At 42.1% G+C, this 19,226-nt stretch overlaps 1 protein-coding gene across 3 annotated transcripts in view; it reads right to left on the reverse strand.

The window, feature by feature from the left end:
* DIS3L2 (DIS3 like 3'-5' exoribonuclease 2) overlaps nucleotides 1-19,226 on the reverse strand; it is a 201,515-nt gene that overhangs the window by 97,568 nt on the left and 84,721 nt on the right. For all 3 annotated transcript variants that reach the window (XM_062582955.1, XM_062582952.1, XM_062582954.1), the window contains exons 9-10: nucleotides 18,949-19,122; nucleotides 3,230-3,309 (exon numbers count right to left, since the gene is read on the reverse strand). In XM_062582955.1, the coding sequence (XP_062438939.1) occupies nucleotides 3,230-3,309; nucleotides 18,949-19,122 (254 nt within the window). The remainder of the gene's footprint in view (nucleotides 1-3,229; nucleotides 3,310-18,948; nucleotides 19,123-19,226) is intronic.

The following is a 19,226-nucleotide window of genomic DNA, read 5'->3' on the forward strand; positions in this document are numbered from 1 at the left end:
TCCCTTTGTCCCTTTGGGAAGCCCTGCTAAAGGGGCTAGACAGCAGTCACATCTGCTCAAAGGATGCAGAGGGGTTTCCTGCAGCATCTCTCCTGCCTTTTATGCTAGTTGCTCCCACTTGACTCCTCTGCTCCCTCCTTAACTGTTCTTAACCACATCAAAGACCATCGAGACCTGTTTTCCTGTCTGTGCTTCCTTCTGAGTCACAAGGTCTTATTAGAAGACAATTAACCAACGACAGAGATTTCAAAATAAAAGAACGTAGATTTCCATGGTGGTTCTTTCTACTGTCATTTCTACTGGTCCCTGGGACATTCACTAGCAATGAAAACTGGCTTTTCAAGGCACTGATTTTCCTTGGTCTGAGGCAGAGACAGTGAAGAGACAAGGCATGGGCACTGCTCTTACAGCAGATCTCATGCTGCAAGGAGAGGCAGAGGCACAATGCCCATGAGAGGCAAAGATTAGATCTCTCGAAGAATGTTCTGGCTCAGAGTGTTTTGGGTGAGAAGTCCCGGGTGGAACAACAAGCCTCTGGGAGAACACATGGCTCCAGCCAGGAGGCAGAGATCTGGTGCACCAAGGGCTGTTCCAAGCAGACTTATGATTCATAAAAAACTATGTGGGGGCAAAAAAAAGGCCTTAGGACTGGGACAGCCACCTGCAGGTCCAATCACTTGCCTGCTTTTACACTTCCTCTTGGGTTTTCTCAGTTCAGGCTCATCTAGAGGAAAGGGCAATGTGCATAATGGTCCTGAGAAGGACCTCAAAGAGCACTATATCCACACTAGATTTCCCATTCTAGAAGCTTTGGATACAATTCACAAATCTTTACTTTTACTCAGGAAGACAATTATGCACACTTCCCTGCTCTTCCTGGGTCTCTTCATATGACTTCTAAAACACTTTCATTGGCAATCTGCATTTTGGAGACCCGAAAGAGGAAAAAGTTTCCTACACTTTCTAGTTCTTGTTTTATTTGAGAAATTGAGCCCGGCAAACCTTCTTGGTGCAAAGCACCCCCTACAGTCAGGCTCCATAATGCCTACGTTGGTCCATTTTACTTTTCTTTCCCAATTAAACTGCTATTCCTGGCAAGGAAAAGTACATCTTTGCAGAAGCATTCTCTGTCCTCTCAGTATAAGTGATCAGAGAAGCGTTGCCTCTACCTTTGAAATAACAGGATATCCTGGGAGAGAACTGTATCTACTCCTGCGCTATATATAAATACAGTTACTGAAAGCATGGCTTTGACATGATCTTTCTACATACTCCTTGTCCTCCACAAATGCTCAAGGAAAGGCAGGGAAAATCCTCATCTAGAGGTTACAGAAAGTCAACACAGGCCTGATACAGTTCCCTGAGAGAAGGATGACTCAGAGATAAATGGGTCAAGAAGACCTGAGTGTTTTCTTTTTCCTCCATGCACAGGCTGCTCCCTCTGCCTTGTGCCTGTACAAAGAAGAACAAAAACTAACAAAGCAGGGAAGGCTGGCAGAACACAGCAGCAACATGAAGTCCACTCGGAAGGGAATTTTCTTAAAAAAAAAAAAAAAATCCATTTGTTTTTTCTCAGTTTGGTTGCATGGGGAGATTTGTTCCAAAGAGGTTCATTAAGGGCATGTGCGAAACTGCTGCAACCAGCTACCTCTGCATCAGAAGGGGATTTTTAATTGTCCTGCTACAAGTCAAGTAACAGCCCAGTAATGTCTAGAACCCTCTTGGCTGAATATTTTCAGGTAAAGAGAATCCTTTTTGTGAAATTACCTTTCTTTTCTTTTAGATCTCAGCAAGAGGCCCAATAGAGCATTTTCTGCAGGTGGGGTCTGAGCGATAAGGCAGACTTTAGAGTGCAGCCATGTCCCTAGATGACAGATATACCAACAAGACCCAAGTACAAGCAATGTCCCTGCACTGGCTTTGTCAGCTGCTTCCAGAAAGAAAGAATTCCTCTTCAAACAGATACTTTCCTTGAATGCATTATCCAACGGCTTATGGGTAAGAGAAAAAGGGAGATGTATGTACCACAAACTCATTTAGCATAGCTTTTAAAATCCAAGCATATGTGATCAGTAGAGGCTCGGTAGCCAGAGTTTCAATGTCCAAGTTCTGAGTGACTGTGAGCACACAACACTGCTATAGATCTACAGATAATGCAGAAAAAGTGGAAAGAGGAAGAAGAGAGTTAAGGTTAGAAACTCTCAAGACAACTGTTTCAGTTTTCTGTGGAATAAAACTGCATTTTTTCCTTAACCTTGCTTCAAAACTACTACCATACCATATAATTACAAATAATTTTATTGGCCTCAAATTTTCTTTCATCTCTGATGTTGTATCAATTTTACAGCCCTATAACACTATACTGTAGCTGTATCTAAATGACATGGCAATTCATTAGTGATGTTGCACAGAATTAAATCAACCAAAAAAACCCAGGGAATCATGCCTGGGCATCATATTGTGATGATTAACAAGAACAGGGAAAGCTAAGCACACAAAAAAATCATTTTATCTTCTTTATTAGTAGGGTATGTGCTAATCAAGTCATCTAATATTTCTAAACTAGTTCTGTTACTGGCTCCCATCAAACTAAATAAGCAGAACTTGGATGGCAAAGCAAGCTTACAAGAGAAGTTCCTCAAGTCAGAATCAAGATTTGGCTTCTGGAGCTTTACTTTCTGTTCTGTTGGCTTTTGGCATAATAAAAGTGCAAATAAGGCAGAACAAAAAACTTGAAAGGCAGTGAGAAGAGTAACACAACTTATAAGGCACACACTGCTCATCTGACAACTCCCAACATCCCATAAACAAATACCAAGAAGCAATTCAGCCAGTGACCTTCAAAAAACCTGTGTTTCTTTATCCAGGGATTACGTATTCGGGGTCAAAGTTTCACTAGACTTCAGTGTGCAAGAGTGGAATATTACCTATTCAGCTGCAAGTCCCATAATGACAGGAGACAGCTGAGATCTGCTCAAATCAAATTACAGCTCTGACTATGCAAAACAATTTGGTTCTCTATTTCCTGACACCAAGACATCTTCAGAGTGCAGGTTGAAGATATCTGCTCCAAGGTTTCTCAGAACAGACAATTAAAACAACAGGAGAAAAACTAGTTTATTACTCTACTCGTATTTGGTAAAGAATACTTCATGACAAATTATATACACGAAAGTGTCAACTGCTGAATATAAACACTGAGAAATGTTTTGTAAAATGTGTCTCTTACCATCAGGGAGTTGTTTACAGGACAAAGCATCATCAAGATCTTTGGCAGTTGATGGGTCGATGGTGAAAATACATTCTTTCCTATCCAAGAAAGAAAAAAACCCAAAAGAAATAAAATTTATCTTCCAGTCATGAAGACGACATCAAAACAAAAAGATCATGAGAGACATCCAGACAACAACAATGATGTTTTCAGAAGACTCAGGCTGTTGAAACATTTTCCAATCTAATCTGAAAGTCTAAATCTAAAAAAAGGTTTTGGACAAGTGAAGTGTCCTTGTTGTTTTTTTTTTCTTTTCTTTTCCTCCCCTCTCTCCTTCTTCCTGTTTTGTTATTGTTCAGGTTTCTTTATAAATGTTTCACTGTCTTTGTTCCATGTTCGCTGTGCTCATGGAGTTACAGCTGCTATGATATCTGCTCTTATGCACAGGGGAGTGGGTTACTTGCTTTCAATTTAGTTTTGCAATTAGGAACAATCTTTTTTTTGCTCTAGTTGTAAGGCATCGAGACTTTTTCCTACGTGTTTCTTCAGAGTGAACATGATAGGCTAAATTGTTTAGTTTTGTGGAGGAAAATCAGTAATGAGATGAAAGCTGTTAAAGGTAAACAGTTCTACCAAACAGGAAGAAGGGATATCATAGCAGCTGTAACTCCATGAGCACAGAGAGCATGGAACAAAGACAGTGAAACATTTATAAAGAAAGCTGAACGATAACAAAAGTGAGAGTTTTGGTCTCAGTAAAGACACTTCAAATATGCAGTGTTTTACATCTGTGTTGCACGTTACACACCAAAGGGAAAAATCAGGTTCAATAGGAAACATTAAGCTTCATAAAAAAAGAGCTTCAAACCAGCTGGATTTAGCAAATCAGGTTCTTGGTGCTTAGGAAAAGCTGAACATCTTTCATAACATAATATGATAGACAGTACCTTGAATACATGGTCCCTGCCCTGAAACACTTACATACGGATATGCAACCGCGTATGTTCCCATAGCAGGATAGCAGGAGCAAAAGAAGATGGGGCACAGCTACAAATTAAGGCCATGGAGACGAGACAAAACATAACATCTGACTTCAGGAATCACCTTTAAAAGAGCTTTTGGCACAAGTAAGACCCAAAGCATGAAACATTCAACAAATGAAACTCCCTAAACTCCTGCTCTAGGGCCTTCCTTCATTCTCGGCTGCCCTACAGCAACTTCATGCCTGGCCACCTGGACCACAGCAGGGCTCACCCAAGCAACGTGTGGATGGAGATAACAAACATGGGGCTAGTTGCTGGTTTATTTTGATTTTTGCCTTAATCTTGAGACTAGTTCAGCACCTCCTCAGTTAAAAAAATCCCCAAGCACAACAGTATAAACTAGCAGTGCCAAGAAACAGATGTCGCACTGCTTGTTTTCCTCTTTTTGCCACAGAAAGACCCAGCAACACTGCACACATAATGAGAAAGTATATTATTTTTCTTACAGCACAATCACCAATGTACTCCTGGGGTAGGAGAGGTGGGAGGGAAGAAATCACGGTGAACTTTTAAAGGAGCAAGTGTCACATGGAATTAGCACATCTTAGTCATTCTGCATGGGTGTTTGCACAGTAAGAGCAAGGTCTCAATCTTTACAGGCCTATCGCTTCAGTACTTAAATGCTCTGGGTGGTATCGGTCGGTGGCAGACAGCTGGCAGCATACATTTAGGTAATTCCGCCAGGCACGCTAAATAGAGGTTTTCAAAGACATAAAAATCAGTAAAGCACTTCACTCCCTTTTCAGACTTTGAAAATCTTTTAGAATATGCGAGCTTTCAGACAGGATAGCAAAGCTGCCTTAATCTCCAAAACGTACGTTAGCTTCTGATCCTTCACTTGCATCCAAGCAAATCAGAGATTGTGATAGTGAAAGATATAAAATCTTTTCAACTCTACCAGCACTTTGATCCATTGCTGTTTAGCTATCCAGCACTCAGAACGACCACCTTAAAGGCTTGCAAAAAAGCCCTATTTATAAGCACGTGTGCTTAGATAAGTAGACAGATATAGTACAAGCACGGTACGCCAGCATCCCTGCATCCATGCACCAGGTTCATCTAACTCATGCAGTACAAAGACAGTAGTAACCTGGCACTGCAACTACCCTACAGACATCTAGTAAATCTTCCTTTAAGTTACTTAATTTAAAAGAACAGCGCTGAATGGAAACTGATGGCTTGCTTTACACTGACAAGTATCCATGAAAAAAGTTTAAGAGCTTCTTCAAAGAAAATGTGGGTTCCTGTGTCAATGGAATAGATAGCTTATCCCAGATGTTTGGGGCCTGCAGCCACAAATGTCTGCCACCCATTGCGAATCGTAGCTGCAGGCAGGCACTTTAAGAATTAGCAGATTGGTTTCAACAAAGTTCATATTTGCAGTCTGCCCTGGAAAGAAGCGAGCATAAATACACAGGTGCCAAATTCTGAACACATTTATACAATTGCAGCAACTAACGGGCTGCTTTGCTGAGATGGATTTGGTGACTCAAATCTACTGTAGAGGTCAGTGGTGGGCCCCAGCTCAGAGAGTCCAAACCTGCTGGGATGGTGGTGCAGACACCCTGCCTGCCCCGTGCAGAGGCTCGTGCACACCTTGCTGCAGCTGTGGACACATTGGCCCGGCTTGGAGCAGCCTCTCGGCATGCAAGCTGCAGGCACAGACAGCTCTCAGGCTGAGATATTTAACTTCACAGATGCAAAGATGTCCAGACAAATATAAATATGATTTAGTATTTCTCACAAGCCTCTATACGCAGCACAGCTGGGATGCATTTTACCATCAGGCTCAAATTGGCTTCTCCTTTAAAACTACTCAGGGGACTTGAACTTGTAGCTTGCCACAGGCAGTTTATTCTGGGCAAAGACTGCAAGGTGAGGTAAGAAAGTCACTGAGCAAGTTACCCAGGGAACGACGCTCCCTGGCAGAAGGATCCTGCAGTCATGTTGCAGAGCTGGTGGCCAGGCAGTCAAGGGAACGAGAGACACTGATTCTCAAGTAGAGCTCAAAATTCATAGCAGTGAAATAATTGTGGTGCAAAAGAATACACCTAACAAGGGTTTTCTGAGCAAATTATGTTCACCAGTTATTGCATTACGTGTGAGAAATTATATTTCTGGTTTTCAGTTTTTATTCCTGGAGAAGCTCGACAGCTATAGGAACTAGGGCTGGCGTGTAAGAGAGCGAGTGTGGCACCTAGCACAGGCACTCCTCCAGGGCACAGTCTCAGGGGAAGGCATATTCTCAGCTATCTCCTTTTGCTTTTCCTCCAGCCCTACCAGTATCACCTGTTATCTCCAGACTGCCTCAGAGATTTGCTTCTCATCCCAGAGCAAATCACTGCCATGCAATGAAAAGCAAAGGAGGAAAGGCTGGGTGTGGGCAGTGCAGCCTGCCCACTGCTCTGCAAACAGTCCCTCTTCCCTTGGCACTCACTCCAACCACTCCTATACAAATCCACAGAGACGACCCTGGAGGGAGCTGACAAAAACCATGCGGGTGAAGAAATAATGTTGCTCCCTGCTATGCAGCAAATCCTCTTGCAAACGTTCAAATTTCTCCACTGACCACACTGCCTGTCTGAACAATATCCCTAAGACTGTGCCACAAAGGATCATAAAGATATCAGACCACATTTCTGCGTATAACCAAGCCAACCTGCAGTAGGTTGTATGGCTAAAGCTCAAGGCAACAGTACTTTTTATGCACCTGCTAACAAAGTCATTGCTTAAGCACAAGCAAATATCATGGCCGCATTCATGCACATTTGCATTGACCACAGATAAATACAAATTGGCAGCTGTCTCTAGCTTCTGGAAGGCTACCAAGGTGACCCTGTGGGTTATGAAGCTTGATCATCCCTCTCCTCCACTCTTTAAAAGCCCCAAAAGAGCCATCTCTCATTGTCATTACACCTAATAAAAATCTGTTTTATTCATTTAAAATCGTCAAAACATACTTTGTAAAAGTAATGAGATGTTCCAAGTTCACTCGTTCCAACATACACACAACTTGGTTAGTTAAAGGAAACTGGATTAGGAGATAAAGACACACACGGAGTGTAAGAGATTTTCCGGTCTTCATATTGAAAAGAACTAAACAGGTGCCTTTAAGAGACCCCCAGCCTCCTCGCACTGACCATACAAGCTTCTTCACCCAAAACTTGTTTAATGCAAGTTTGCAGAAGGACACTTGCTCTGGCATGGAGCTCCTACTGATGGAAGAATAAAATCTTTCCTCCCTTCTCCTATGGCCAGAGGGTTTGGGGCACCAGAGCTGGGCAATGTCTATGAGCTAAGGGAATGGCTCACGTCGAGCATGGTGGACCTGCAAGAAAAGGGCAAGAAAGTACATACTCCGCACACTGCACAGACCCTGCCATCCCCAGGCTGGGATGCAGGGGAGTGCTTTCACAGCCTGCTCTAGCCCTGAAGCAGAGTGACAACCACCAATATATCCCTGCCAGTCTGGGCATGTTGCTAAAGACAGAGCTCACGCGCTGACTCTGCTGCCATCTTTCAAATCAACCACTCGAGGAAAAACTCACAAAACAGAGAGCTCATTTTATTAGAGAATAATGACAGCATGCACATACACAGGCTGGTATATCAATCCTAATTTAAGGAAAGCTAATTAAGTGCAGTGTGTTTTTTTTTTGGGGGGGGGAGGGGGGCACAGCTTAAGGAAGCTTAATTAAACTGGACAAGCATATCTGCAGAGCAGTTAGTCTTTTTATCTTTAACAGGACCTAAAACAAATGGCTAGTGAAGCACCGGAGGTAAGAGCAGTTTGTCAATGCACTAGAATTAGCATCGTGATAATAAAAACGCTCACAGATCACAGGACTGCAACAGTAGTTGCTTTTCTCTGTGCAAATAAGTACATCCATGCAATGGTGTTCACAAGGATCAAAAGAGAAAATACTGTACAGTTGGTGTTGTAAGGTTTGGAAAAATGCATCAATTATGTTAGCTTTTCACCAGCTAAACTGTTCAGAATTCAGCAGCTCAGAGCTTAGCCATAAAACATAAACATCTTTGACCCAAGGAGATTACAAGTCCCACTGGTCAGGGCTCCATCTGCATTCAAGTGGAAGACTGCTTGGATCAAGATGAAGCATTGCATTTGTAAGTCATAGCTTAGGCTGTATCAGAGGCAAAGTTCTTGGCATGGCTAGTTATTGGGCAAACTTTGGGTGTTCTCAATAGGATTTTCTAAAAAAGCAACTTGATGCTGCTGGAGGGAAGCAACAGTTGGCACTCAGTGAGCAAAGCAGCACCACGCGGCCGCACAAGCCTGCCTAATGCAACCAGATGGCTTTGCCAGCCAGCAGCACGCAGGTGAATCAAGCCATCAGCGGAGGTACTGAGCCCAAATTGTCACCATCATAGCAAATAGCAATTCAGAGAACTGCATGTACCCATTAGAAAACCCTCAGGTCAGCCGGGTAGGCTAAGCACGCCCCCGCTCTTCCAGCATGCCGCAGATCACCACCCTTCCTGTCCCTGACCATGGCAGCTGCTGACACTAGTCACTGGGATTGAAGTCCCAGATTTACTACATGCCTGAACTCGGACTCCTCTGGGCAAGGGTCATAGGCAGCACTGAGACTGCCAGTCTGGGCCCTTGAGAGAGCTGGGTGCCTCTGACAGCCATGCCAAGCCCTCCCAACAGAAGACCCAGGCAAAGGAGCTTAGGAGGAATTAAGGTGCCTGAACATGGCCCTTAGTTATCTCCCTGCCTTGACCTTCTTCCAAGAGCAATTTCTAGACTGAAGCAGCCTCCTGCAATGCTTACTGGCCACTCATTAAAATCAGCTCATCCAAAACAGCTATAAAACAGAAGAAAGAATTCATAGCATTCACTAGCATGGAAAGGATGGCTGAAACCTGCTGCCTGTGAATTCCCAGCATGTACAACCGTACAACCAGAGAAGCAAACACAGCTCAGGGGCTACTCGCACACCAACCGCCCTGTCCTGCCTCACGCTTGGTGCTTACAGCCCACAGTTCCTCTAGTCATTTAGTGGCTCTTGAAGCATCAAAGCTGAACCTTTTGCAGAAGCATTATGTACCCCTGAAGATCAGCTGCTGCAGCAACAGACTAGCAGTTGGAGGTAAGAAAGCAATGACTAACATTTTGCTTATTAAGGTTTAGGCACTGCAAGCCTTCTTTAAGATTATACTTACAGTAAGAGTGACTGCATGTCTAGACGCTTGCAAGGCATTTACATTCTTTGAGGGACTGTCTAGATTGTCCTGTTCTCTTCACTTTGTGAGTACATACAATAGCCTAGTGGGAGTGAAAGCTCAGCATCCTGGTTTACCCTTATTAACTTCAGCTCAGAGCTGGCATTTTAAAATTAAGCAGCAAAGGCACTTTTAGAATCTTTAAGCTCTTCAGGTCATTTCTAAGACCCTGCTGAGCTCCATCTTGGAAAAATTAAATAGGCATCATTTTTCAAGGCTGGAAACAGTTGTTTTCATTTGGGAACAGGCATCCTAGAGCTGTCAACTCACTCCAGGAAAGCTACAAACATTTTTTCACACAACAGTCCAATTGTTATGGCAACCACAAAAATCAGTCTCATTCTTCAATCACAAGTAAACCCAGCTCAAGTATGGTGCATGCACAGGTCTGTTATAAAGTGCCAATAAGCATGGGACCAATTCCACTGATGTTCATCACTCAATGGGTATGAAGTACTCTTTCTCCAAAAGAAAGTTCAGAGAAAGATCAGTGCCTGAACATTTTAGAGACTTCAACCTCCCACTCTTAAAGACATCTTAAAAGACATCGATTATGTGCAACATCTACCATGTTTGTCACATTTGATGTTGGTAGATTTTAGTTAAAACCCTAGGGTGGTTGCTTCTAGGGCAGATTAAGAGAGATGCATTAAAAAAAGAAGTATGCAATAGAAGTACCCTGACAAATCTCTGATGGTACTCTGAATGCCCTGTAACACACCAACAAAAAATACGTAACGTATCACAAAATTTTCTCCTTTTGCATAGTGCATAAATTTCAAAATGAACTGAAATTATGAAATAATAGGAAGCAAAAACTCCCCCTTCAAACACTATTTGTATAAGCCCCAGAAAAACCTAGCACAGTATACAACACAGAAAGCTCAACTTTATACCTTCAATCAATACTGCTCTTTTTAATATCCTTGTGTTTATGTTTTAGTTAATGTCCTGTTCTGGTTCAGAAAGCAGACTTTGGTGCAAGAGTGTGGCTGACGAGGATTCCTGATATATTGTTACACATCTACAACACGAAACATTTACATTTCCACCAAGGAGTGCTCACTGGACTGCTGAACCAGAATCAATTATTTCTGCTATATATCTATGGTCTCAATAAGAAAGAAGTAGAAAAAAGGCCACTGCAGCTTGTAACAGAACTAAACTATTTGAAAACCCAACATATATATAAGAGATCAGAGAGTCTCTGAGAGACCAAGTACCAGCAGTATTTCCTACAAGTCATCCTATAATTGTGCCACAAATATAATGAGGTCTCTGCACTACTTCTATCCCACGCAAGAAGGTGGAGTGTAATTGAAAATGCACTTGCATTATATAAACTACTTTAATCATAGATGCACAAAGCTGGAAATGGAAGAGACATTAGGTCATCCATCCCCCATAGGTCAGAGCTGGACTACTCTTGAAAATAGCCTGCAAAGACTTTCTCCAGTATAGTATTAAGCATCTTTAGTAATGGAGTTTCCAATATGCTCTTCAGCAATCTAAGCTACAGTCTATTTTAGGATGGACAGGAAAGGTTTCTTTTGTTTTACCTTATTTGTCCTCACAACACCCCTTTCTATCCTTCCACCACCCTAAATGACTCTCACTTCTTCATTTTGGTCTGCGTTTTAACCATTAACTACTACATCTTTCACAAACTTTTAGTTTCAATGATGGCAAACACATTGCACAACTAATCCTTACTTGTAAATCAATCCCTCAACCGCCAGAATACTTTTGTTAGTCTTTTTGGACTACTCTACTTTTTATGCATGTTGTAATGTTTGAAGCGCAACTCTTCCTCAGACAGAATACCTTCATGTGTGCCATCTATATTATGACTGTTTTTCTTCTTGTTAGAGTGAGGATACAACAACCACCTAGGAACAGGGACCCAATCACCCCAATCTTCAGGGCAGACAGACAGGTCAGACCTGCTTTAGATCCCTGAACAAAGCTTACAGTAAAGATCCTGAGAAAGAGGATTTCATTTTTCCTTTTTGCCTGATTTTGATGACATTTTCCTTCTCTTCTGTAATATGAGGAACCATGACTGTCCTGCAGACATGGTTTCCTACGTGTATGACAAAACCCAACTCACAATGACCAGATAAGAAGTGGACAAAAGAAAACTGCAAAGATACAATGAGTAGGCTGGGATAAGACCCTAACGCAAACACTAGTTTCATTAATAGGTGTAAAGAGGGCTCCCAGCATTCAAAATCAGAATGGGGCCAGAAAGAAAGTGTTCCTTGTAACGATGAGCCTGTCCTACAGTGATCATCCCTGAAATGCCATAATGGGGGTATACTGCCTCACATCTTGAAGTGGTTGTGGGATTCTTCATCTACAGCATCAGAGAGATACACCAGGGTTGACATCGACACTTGTGTTCCTCATCTAGTACCTATCCACTCTACATCCTTAGAGAGACACCTGCACCAGCAAACCACTTCAATATCAGATGAAATAGCAGAACTTGGTACCCCTGAACTGGACCACCTTACATATGTAAATATGACAGGACAGGACATGTTCTGCCCATCATACCCAGTTAAAGTCCACCTTGTAACATAGTGGAATCATAAGAAATGAACTTGTTCTCCAACAGATCTAAGATTTTATCCTCACCTCGTTCTATTAGCCTCCTCACAAAATAGGCAGACAAGAAGAACAAGACTGCACTTATAACAGCTTAGCTGCAAAGTTATTGCTGGTTTCTTCAGCACAACAAATTCTTAACTAAGCCAGCTTATTTTGATGACCTTCAATATCAGAACACAATAATGGTATCCAGCTACACACCACTGATTCAGCTTAAAGCTGTGCTTCCAATGACCATATGCACGTTCCTGTAAGGAAAAATATCAGTGAAGTTGCCAGTGTATCTATGCACATCCGCCACTGTTACCAGCAGCATCTGACAGCAAACACCATGCATCATTTTGCACAACACAGTGCTACCACCATGGCTGTTTTCTTCTGCATAGTGTAGTAAAAAGTGTTATGAAAACAGAGAGGAGGTCTTGAAAAAGTCAACTGAGCATCAGAAGCAAGGAGCTGAATCACATTGCCCTGACAAGAGCGCTGTTTTCTTCCGAGTTTTGCTTACTTGGCTAATGGCTGAGTATTGAACTAATGCTAGATCTTCTCACTGATCCAAGGGCACTGCTCCCCAGACAGCATAGATAGCAGAACTACCCAGAGCAGGGACAGCCATCACCACCATCTTCTGGATTCAACCTGGATAGAAAGACTAGATCTGACATCCTGAGACACCACTGAGTAATCCTTTGTGCATGTTATATCTCCCTATGGAGATCATTATGTTAGTCACAGAACAGCTCAGTGCCCAGTGAGAGGGCAGAGATCATAATCTGGCCCTGTTTGTCTACTCCACACCAAGAGATGACATTCAGGTCTGTAGCAATGTTGCTTATACATTCACTAAACAAGCCATTTCTCAGCTTCCATCAGAAACCAGAGCATTTTTACATATCCTATTATAGCTGAATAAGTCTTGCTCTACTTAACACTAGCTTTTTGTAGTGGAAAATCTCCAGGAAACAAGCTGTTTAATGATATTTTATCTGACTTGCACTCATTTCAAACTAAAATCTTCCACCTGTCTAGAAAAGACATCTGTTTCAGAGACTGACTGCTTTCCCTTCGACCCCTTGCCCAGCTCAAGGCTGCCATTTTTATCATCACCTCTAATCTTATGAACCAGTAATCTCCTTGGGCATCAAGAGCAAAGAGCATGTAGTTAAATCTTTGCTATAAGCACCGCTAATCCCTCTTACTAGCTGCACCATTTGTCAAGAAGGACATAAATAGTGGGCAGAACTGCAGTGCAGAAACTGTCCTGTTGCCAGTGCTTTCCAATTACAAACAGTGCTAAGAACAGAGCTTCCCCTCCCCAGCAGCACAAGCACCTACCAGACTACCTCCACTCTTCCCATCTTAACAACCAAAGACAAGATGCTACATTTCTCAGTGGGCAAAGTTATAATTTAGCCTTCAATAACTTTGATAACTTTAGGTAGGTGGCAGCCCTTCAAATAGCATGGCACCAATTTAGGTCACAAGCTGGAACGTCAAGATAAAAACTTCAGCTGAAAGCTTCGTTGTGCTATTTGAGCTCTTTGCCTGCAGGAGCAAAGTTCATTTACCTCTGCCCTGGAGGGGCAGTGACTGAGCATTAACTGTTCCCTGATAATGCTCTGGATCCTCACTGTCCCTCAGTCTGATGCTCTCCAGGCCTTTCACCAATCAGGAGTGATACTCATGCTCCTCACAGGAACAATTTTTGATACACCAGATGGTCATGTTGCCATTTGGAGGGGCCTCAACAGGCTGGAAAAATAGGCTGACAGGAATCTCATGAAGTTCAAAAGGAAATGCAAAGTCCTACATTTGGGGAGAAGTAAGCCCAAGCACCAATACAGGCTGGGGGCTGACTAGCTGGAAAGCAGCTTTATAGAAAAGGCCCTGGAGGTCTTGGTGGACAACATGCTGAATGTGAGCCAGTAATGTGTTCTCACAGCAAAGGTGGCCAACAGCATCCTGAGCTGCATTAAATAGAGTGCCATCAGCAGGTCAAGGGAGGCGATCCTTCCCCTCTACTCAGCAGTGGTGAGACATCTGGACTGCTGGATACAGTTTGGGGCTTCCCAGTACTAGAGAGGTATGGACATACTGGAGTAAGTCCAGTGAAGAAGTCCACGAAGACGATTAACAAACTGAAGCATCAAACAGTGAGAGGCTAAGAGGGCTACGACTGGTCAGCCTGGAAAAGGCTCAGGAGGGATCTTCTCAATGTGAATTTATACACACTGTTGGGAGAGTGTAAAGAGTATAGAGACACACTCTCCTCAGTGGCATCCAGTGACAGGACAAGAGGCAATGGGCATAAACTGAAAAAGAAGGAAATTCCATTTAAATGTAAAAAAACTTCTAGTGTAAAGGTTATCGAACACTGAAATGTCACCCAGAGAAGTAGCGGGGTCTCTATACTTAGAAATACTCGGAACTCAGCGGGACCTGTTTTAGATGACCCTGCTTTGAGCACAGAGGTTGGATTAGATGCTCTGCAGAGGCCCCTTCCATCCTCAACCATTCCGTGATTCTCATGAGTTCAGAGTTGCTTGGTTAAAGTCAGTTTCTGCTCTTCAGACAATATCCATCTTGCAGATATTTCAGTTTCTCGCCACAGCACCCTTTCTCTGCTCAGTATTTTTAGCTCATTGTTTTGCTTTTTGCCAGCTGAGAAACTGCAGTTTGTAATTTTACCTTCAGCTTCATATTTCTTCTTAAAAGTGAATACAATGTCCTGTTTATAATAATAAAATCACTAGTTGGCAGGATGACATCAAATGGAAAAAGAGAAAGCAACTGGAAAATTTAGAGCAAGCAATTTTAAGTGCCAAGTTTCACATTTGTAATAGTCCAGCGGAGGTCAATAGGCTCACTTATTATTAGGCAAATGGTAAAGAAATAGATATCCTCAAGTTCTTCCATGTTAGACTATATAAACCATCTCTACTTGAACAGGCTGGAGCACTATCCAAAGAGTGATGTTATACATTTTCCACAGTAACACCAACAATGGGAGACATGAACTGCTTTGCAAAGAACGGCCTTTTTTCTCTCTCCAATATTTAGGTTTTTGTTTCCCACTATGATTGGACTTTCCTGGCTTTAGTTTCTTGTCCCAGTTAAGCAGTAAAGGAAACAAAAAGATATGAATGAAATTAGAAACATTTGGAACAAGCCTTAGAAATAGCTTTTGGGTTTCTTAGATTCCTGGCTACACCTCTTCAAACGGCTTCCTCCTCCAGTCCCCCTCCCTGTTGCACCCACCTCTGAAATTTGCATTTCCTCCTTTGCCCTGACCCTCTTCTGCTCGCTCGCCATGTTTTGTCCCACATCACTGAAACGCTAAGTGCAAAGCAAAGCAAACAAGGAAATGAAAATTACATGTTGAAACACTGGAAAAGACCGGAAAATGGCTGAAACTATGTACCCATCGAAAATTTGTTTCTCCGACACTAATGCTGTCATGCTTCTCCAAAAACAGCAAACAAAACACTTCTCAAAGTATCTTCTCATTATAATGAAGAAATACCAATTTCAGTCAACTTGAATAATAAGAACTCTGGTCCTATCTATATTATCATATTTAAAGTGAAGGAAGGGAAGTTTCCTCAATCACACTATTTAGCACTTTATGAAACTTCACACTCTGTAAAATACAACTTCAGTTTGCAACATCAACATCTAATATTTGTCTAGTGCTTTTCATTAGAGGTCTTCAGTGCTCTTTATAAACAATGAAGCTTGAAGGGCCCACGAAATACCTGTCTAATTTTATAAATAGATAAAACCACGTAGGTAAAGCAGATGTCCAAAGTAAAACTGTACCAGTGGCAGAGCAGAGAGTTAAATCAGCTAAAAGATTTCAAAGCCATCCACGAGGTTTGGATCTTTTCTGCCTTAAGTAATATTAAAATATTATGTAAACGTTCTTTGTGAGCCATTATTGAAGAAATGAAGAAAAAAAGATCTCTTGGAAGCAATTCTGCACAGGCTATGTAGGTGAGATCACAGTTGCTATCCAAACAGACTATGCATGGCAAGAACACACTTCCTGTAAAACTGAAAGACTTGCAGGAAGATCAAGGAACATATTTACAAGATGGCATGAACAAAATAGCATTCCCTCATCTTCCCCAGCCTCAGCAGACCGGTGAAACACATTGCCTCATTTTCATCTAAAACCACATCCACAAATCCCTCCATTAGAGAGAGGGACTAACTCAGTGCTCTAGACACTGACTTGCAAACAGAACTGATCATGCTGAGGAAATTGTTCAGCAGAACACAAAAGTTACCTTTTTGAGGAGGAGGTGGTCATTGCACATGGTGAAAAGAAAGAAAGGTTATCTCAGAAGGAGGAAACACCAGAAAACCTTAACACTTTGCTCAGGTCTCAGTTCCAAATTCCAAATGTTCACTACTAATTCATGACCCAACAGAACTCACAGCACTGTTACAGACCTGGAAAGGTTTTACTGTAGACAAGAGTATTTTAAGCCAAATTAATTTATGTTTACTCTAGTCAGGTAAGCAACACATAGACTATCAGGAGGAGCTATTTTGAAGTGTTAACAGGAAATACAAAGCCTTTATTTCACTGTCACTTATTTTATATGGTACTCTCGCAAGCATTCACTCTATACTACAGTAAACTGAAGAGCCTGAAAGATCAACATGTACAAAGTGCAGTAAAGATGGGCACTTGCAGAGGCAGGCGCTACCGAACGCTGTGTGAGCTCCCCTGGAAAATGAGACACAACTCCTCTGCACACCCAGATCAGAGAGACAAGTTCAGGCATCTCCCTCCGGATGCCACCATGTGCCAGTGCACATTAGCTATTTGTACTACGCTGACAGACCGCAACGTACTGATTGCCAACAACATGAAAGCTAACATTTAATACAAAGGTGAAGTCAAGCCACCTTGTAACTGCACAGTCACCAGGAATAGTCTCAAGGTCTGACAAATGAGACCAGAAGAGAAGGCAGCCAAGTCTCCAAGTGCAGGACTCCACTCAGTGATAACTCATGCTATTTTTTATTATAAAACTCATCTTTCCCTGCATAGACAAACTATGAGGAAACAAATAAGATTTGCTTGTAATTTGCTTTTTATAGCCAGAGAAGTCTCATGTTATCTTCATATGTGTTTAGACTACAACCTAGCTAGTCATCAGCGTGGCACCTGATATTAAAAGGATTAGGAAATTAAGCTCAAATAATTGCCTTTAAAATCTTGACTGTTAAATGTTTATATTTGAGAGGATCAAAAGGAAATCTACTTTGCAGCATGCACTGTGGTCAGAAAGGGGCAGAAAGGGATTTAAACGACTTATCAAAGTGGTAACAGTTTTGCAGTTAAGTCCCAGTACAATAATTTAGCAATAAAAAGAAGAAATGGACTTGGATTTGTTTCCAAAAATGATTGTCTAACTGGAGACAAGTCAAACTCTTTATTTGCTTGAAAGAACTTGGTCAGAACAAACAGAGAATGCTACTGAGATGTGGTCAAAAATGTAAAAATAAGTTCTTTCCAGCGACTTCTGAACTGGAGCTCTATAATGAACTGCGGGTTGCCCCCCTTCCTTCTAAGCTACTGCAGGCCTACAGTCCAGATCTGGTATCTGAGTGTTACCACTACTCAGTCAGAGGTGCACCTCTCCTCTGAATTATTCCACTGTATGGTAATTGAAGTCCAATTAAGGTGAAGGAGTAAGAAGGCTGCAGGCTGCAGTACAGTATTAGGTCCAAAGGTAACCAGCTGGAGTCCAGATACAGACAAAAACGGCTGCAGTTTATCCACTTACCCACTCAATTTATTAGCATCCATGTTGATAACAAACTGAGAGAGAAAAGGTCTTGCCACCTACATGCAAGTGCTTGTACCACCGCAAACAGCAGAAATCTCTCTTGAGGAATCAAGCTGTTTTACCTCAGCAAGGTGCAAGCAAGTATCACTGAACTGAATTGTAGAATCCGTCCCCCACAATGAGAGCTGCCAATGGAGACCAGATGCTCTAATATAAGCAAGTGTCAGAGTGGAACACACTGTATCATCTTAACCTATTTATTGTTTTGCTTTTTGCAACTTCCCTCCTTTATCGCTAAGCTAAGTTTAATTAAACTACTATGCTTTGTCCTTAAATCTTGTCAAGTGGAAAGGTGACTCTTTAATGCTGTGTTTTGAAGCATAATGAGTTCATTACTTTTGGGTAGACTGGCAATGTCATAGTGTCCATCATCCAACAGAATGTGGAGTTCCTGAAGGCTGATGCGAGGATCACTAAACTGCAGGTATGGGTAACATGAGGTAGGTGGACAGCACAAAGTTGCCAGGTTGCAGGGAACAAATACGTTTGCTGAACACTAACCTGATCGAGAACTGTCATAAGCTCCACACAATACCAGTTCTTCTGAACTACGAAAAACATTGAGCCTGGACAGGCAAACACACACCAGGCTCTACCTGTGCTACAGTTTCAAAGGAACAGTGTCCAGGATCATTTGATATGCCAGGCATTCAGAAAATCTCTATAAAACTACCACCAAAATACGTAATACATTCCAGACAAAAATATAAAGCTTTCAGATTAGGTACCAAACACCAAATTTCCATTTTTCAACAGTCCTTTTGAAAGACAGTCTCCACACATCAAGAAAATACTTCTCCAAATAACTGATCTTTTAGGTTTGCAGGCACTTTGAAAAGCAGTTTCTTTCCAAGCTAGCACAGGTAACACATAAGTCACTGCCTTTTCAAAGTGTAATGAAAGCAAAATACAAAGCAAGAAAACCCTGCACCAATTCAAGAAGTGAGACCAGGCTTTTCTCTGTTACCTTAAATCTTTTCTGCTGGCCAGCTCTCCCGGTGAGATAACCCAGGGCAGGCTCTGGGGAAGACATTCCAGGACTTCAGGGGTAAAGTCAGAGAAATCCACACCGTATTCTGTCAGGATCCCTTCTGTTTCCGGCTCAATCTCCCCTGCCTGCCCAAGAGTTTTGGCCATCTGCCTGCAAAAAGAAAGAAAGGGATGATGTTTTAAGTGTATAATTAGAACTCTCATGTTGTTAGTGTCCTCTCCAGAGAGGCTGCTGAGTGTGCAGCTGAGTCCTCA

The sequence above is a fragment of the Rhea pennata genome, chromosome 9 (assembly GCF_028389875.1).
Source record: "Rhea pennata isolate bPtePen1 chromosome 9, bPtePen1.pri, whole genome shotgun sequence".
Classification (NCBI taxonomy): domain Eukaryota; kingdom Metazoa; phylum Chordata; class Aves; order Rheiformes; family Rheidae; genus Rhea; species Rhea pennata.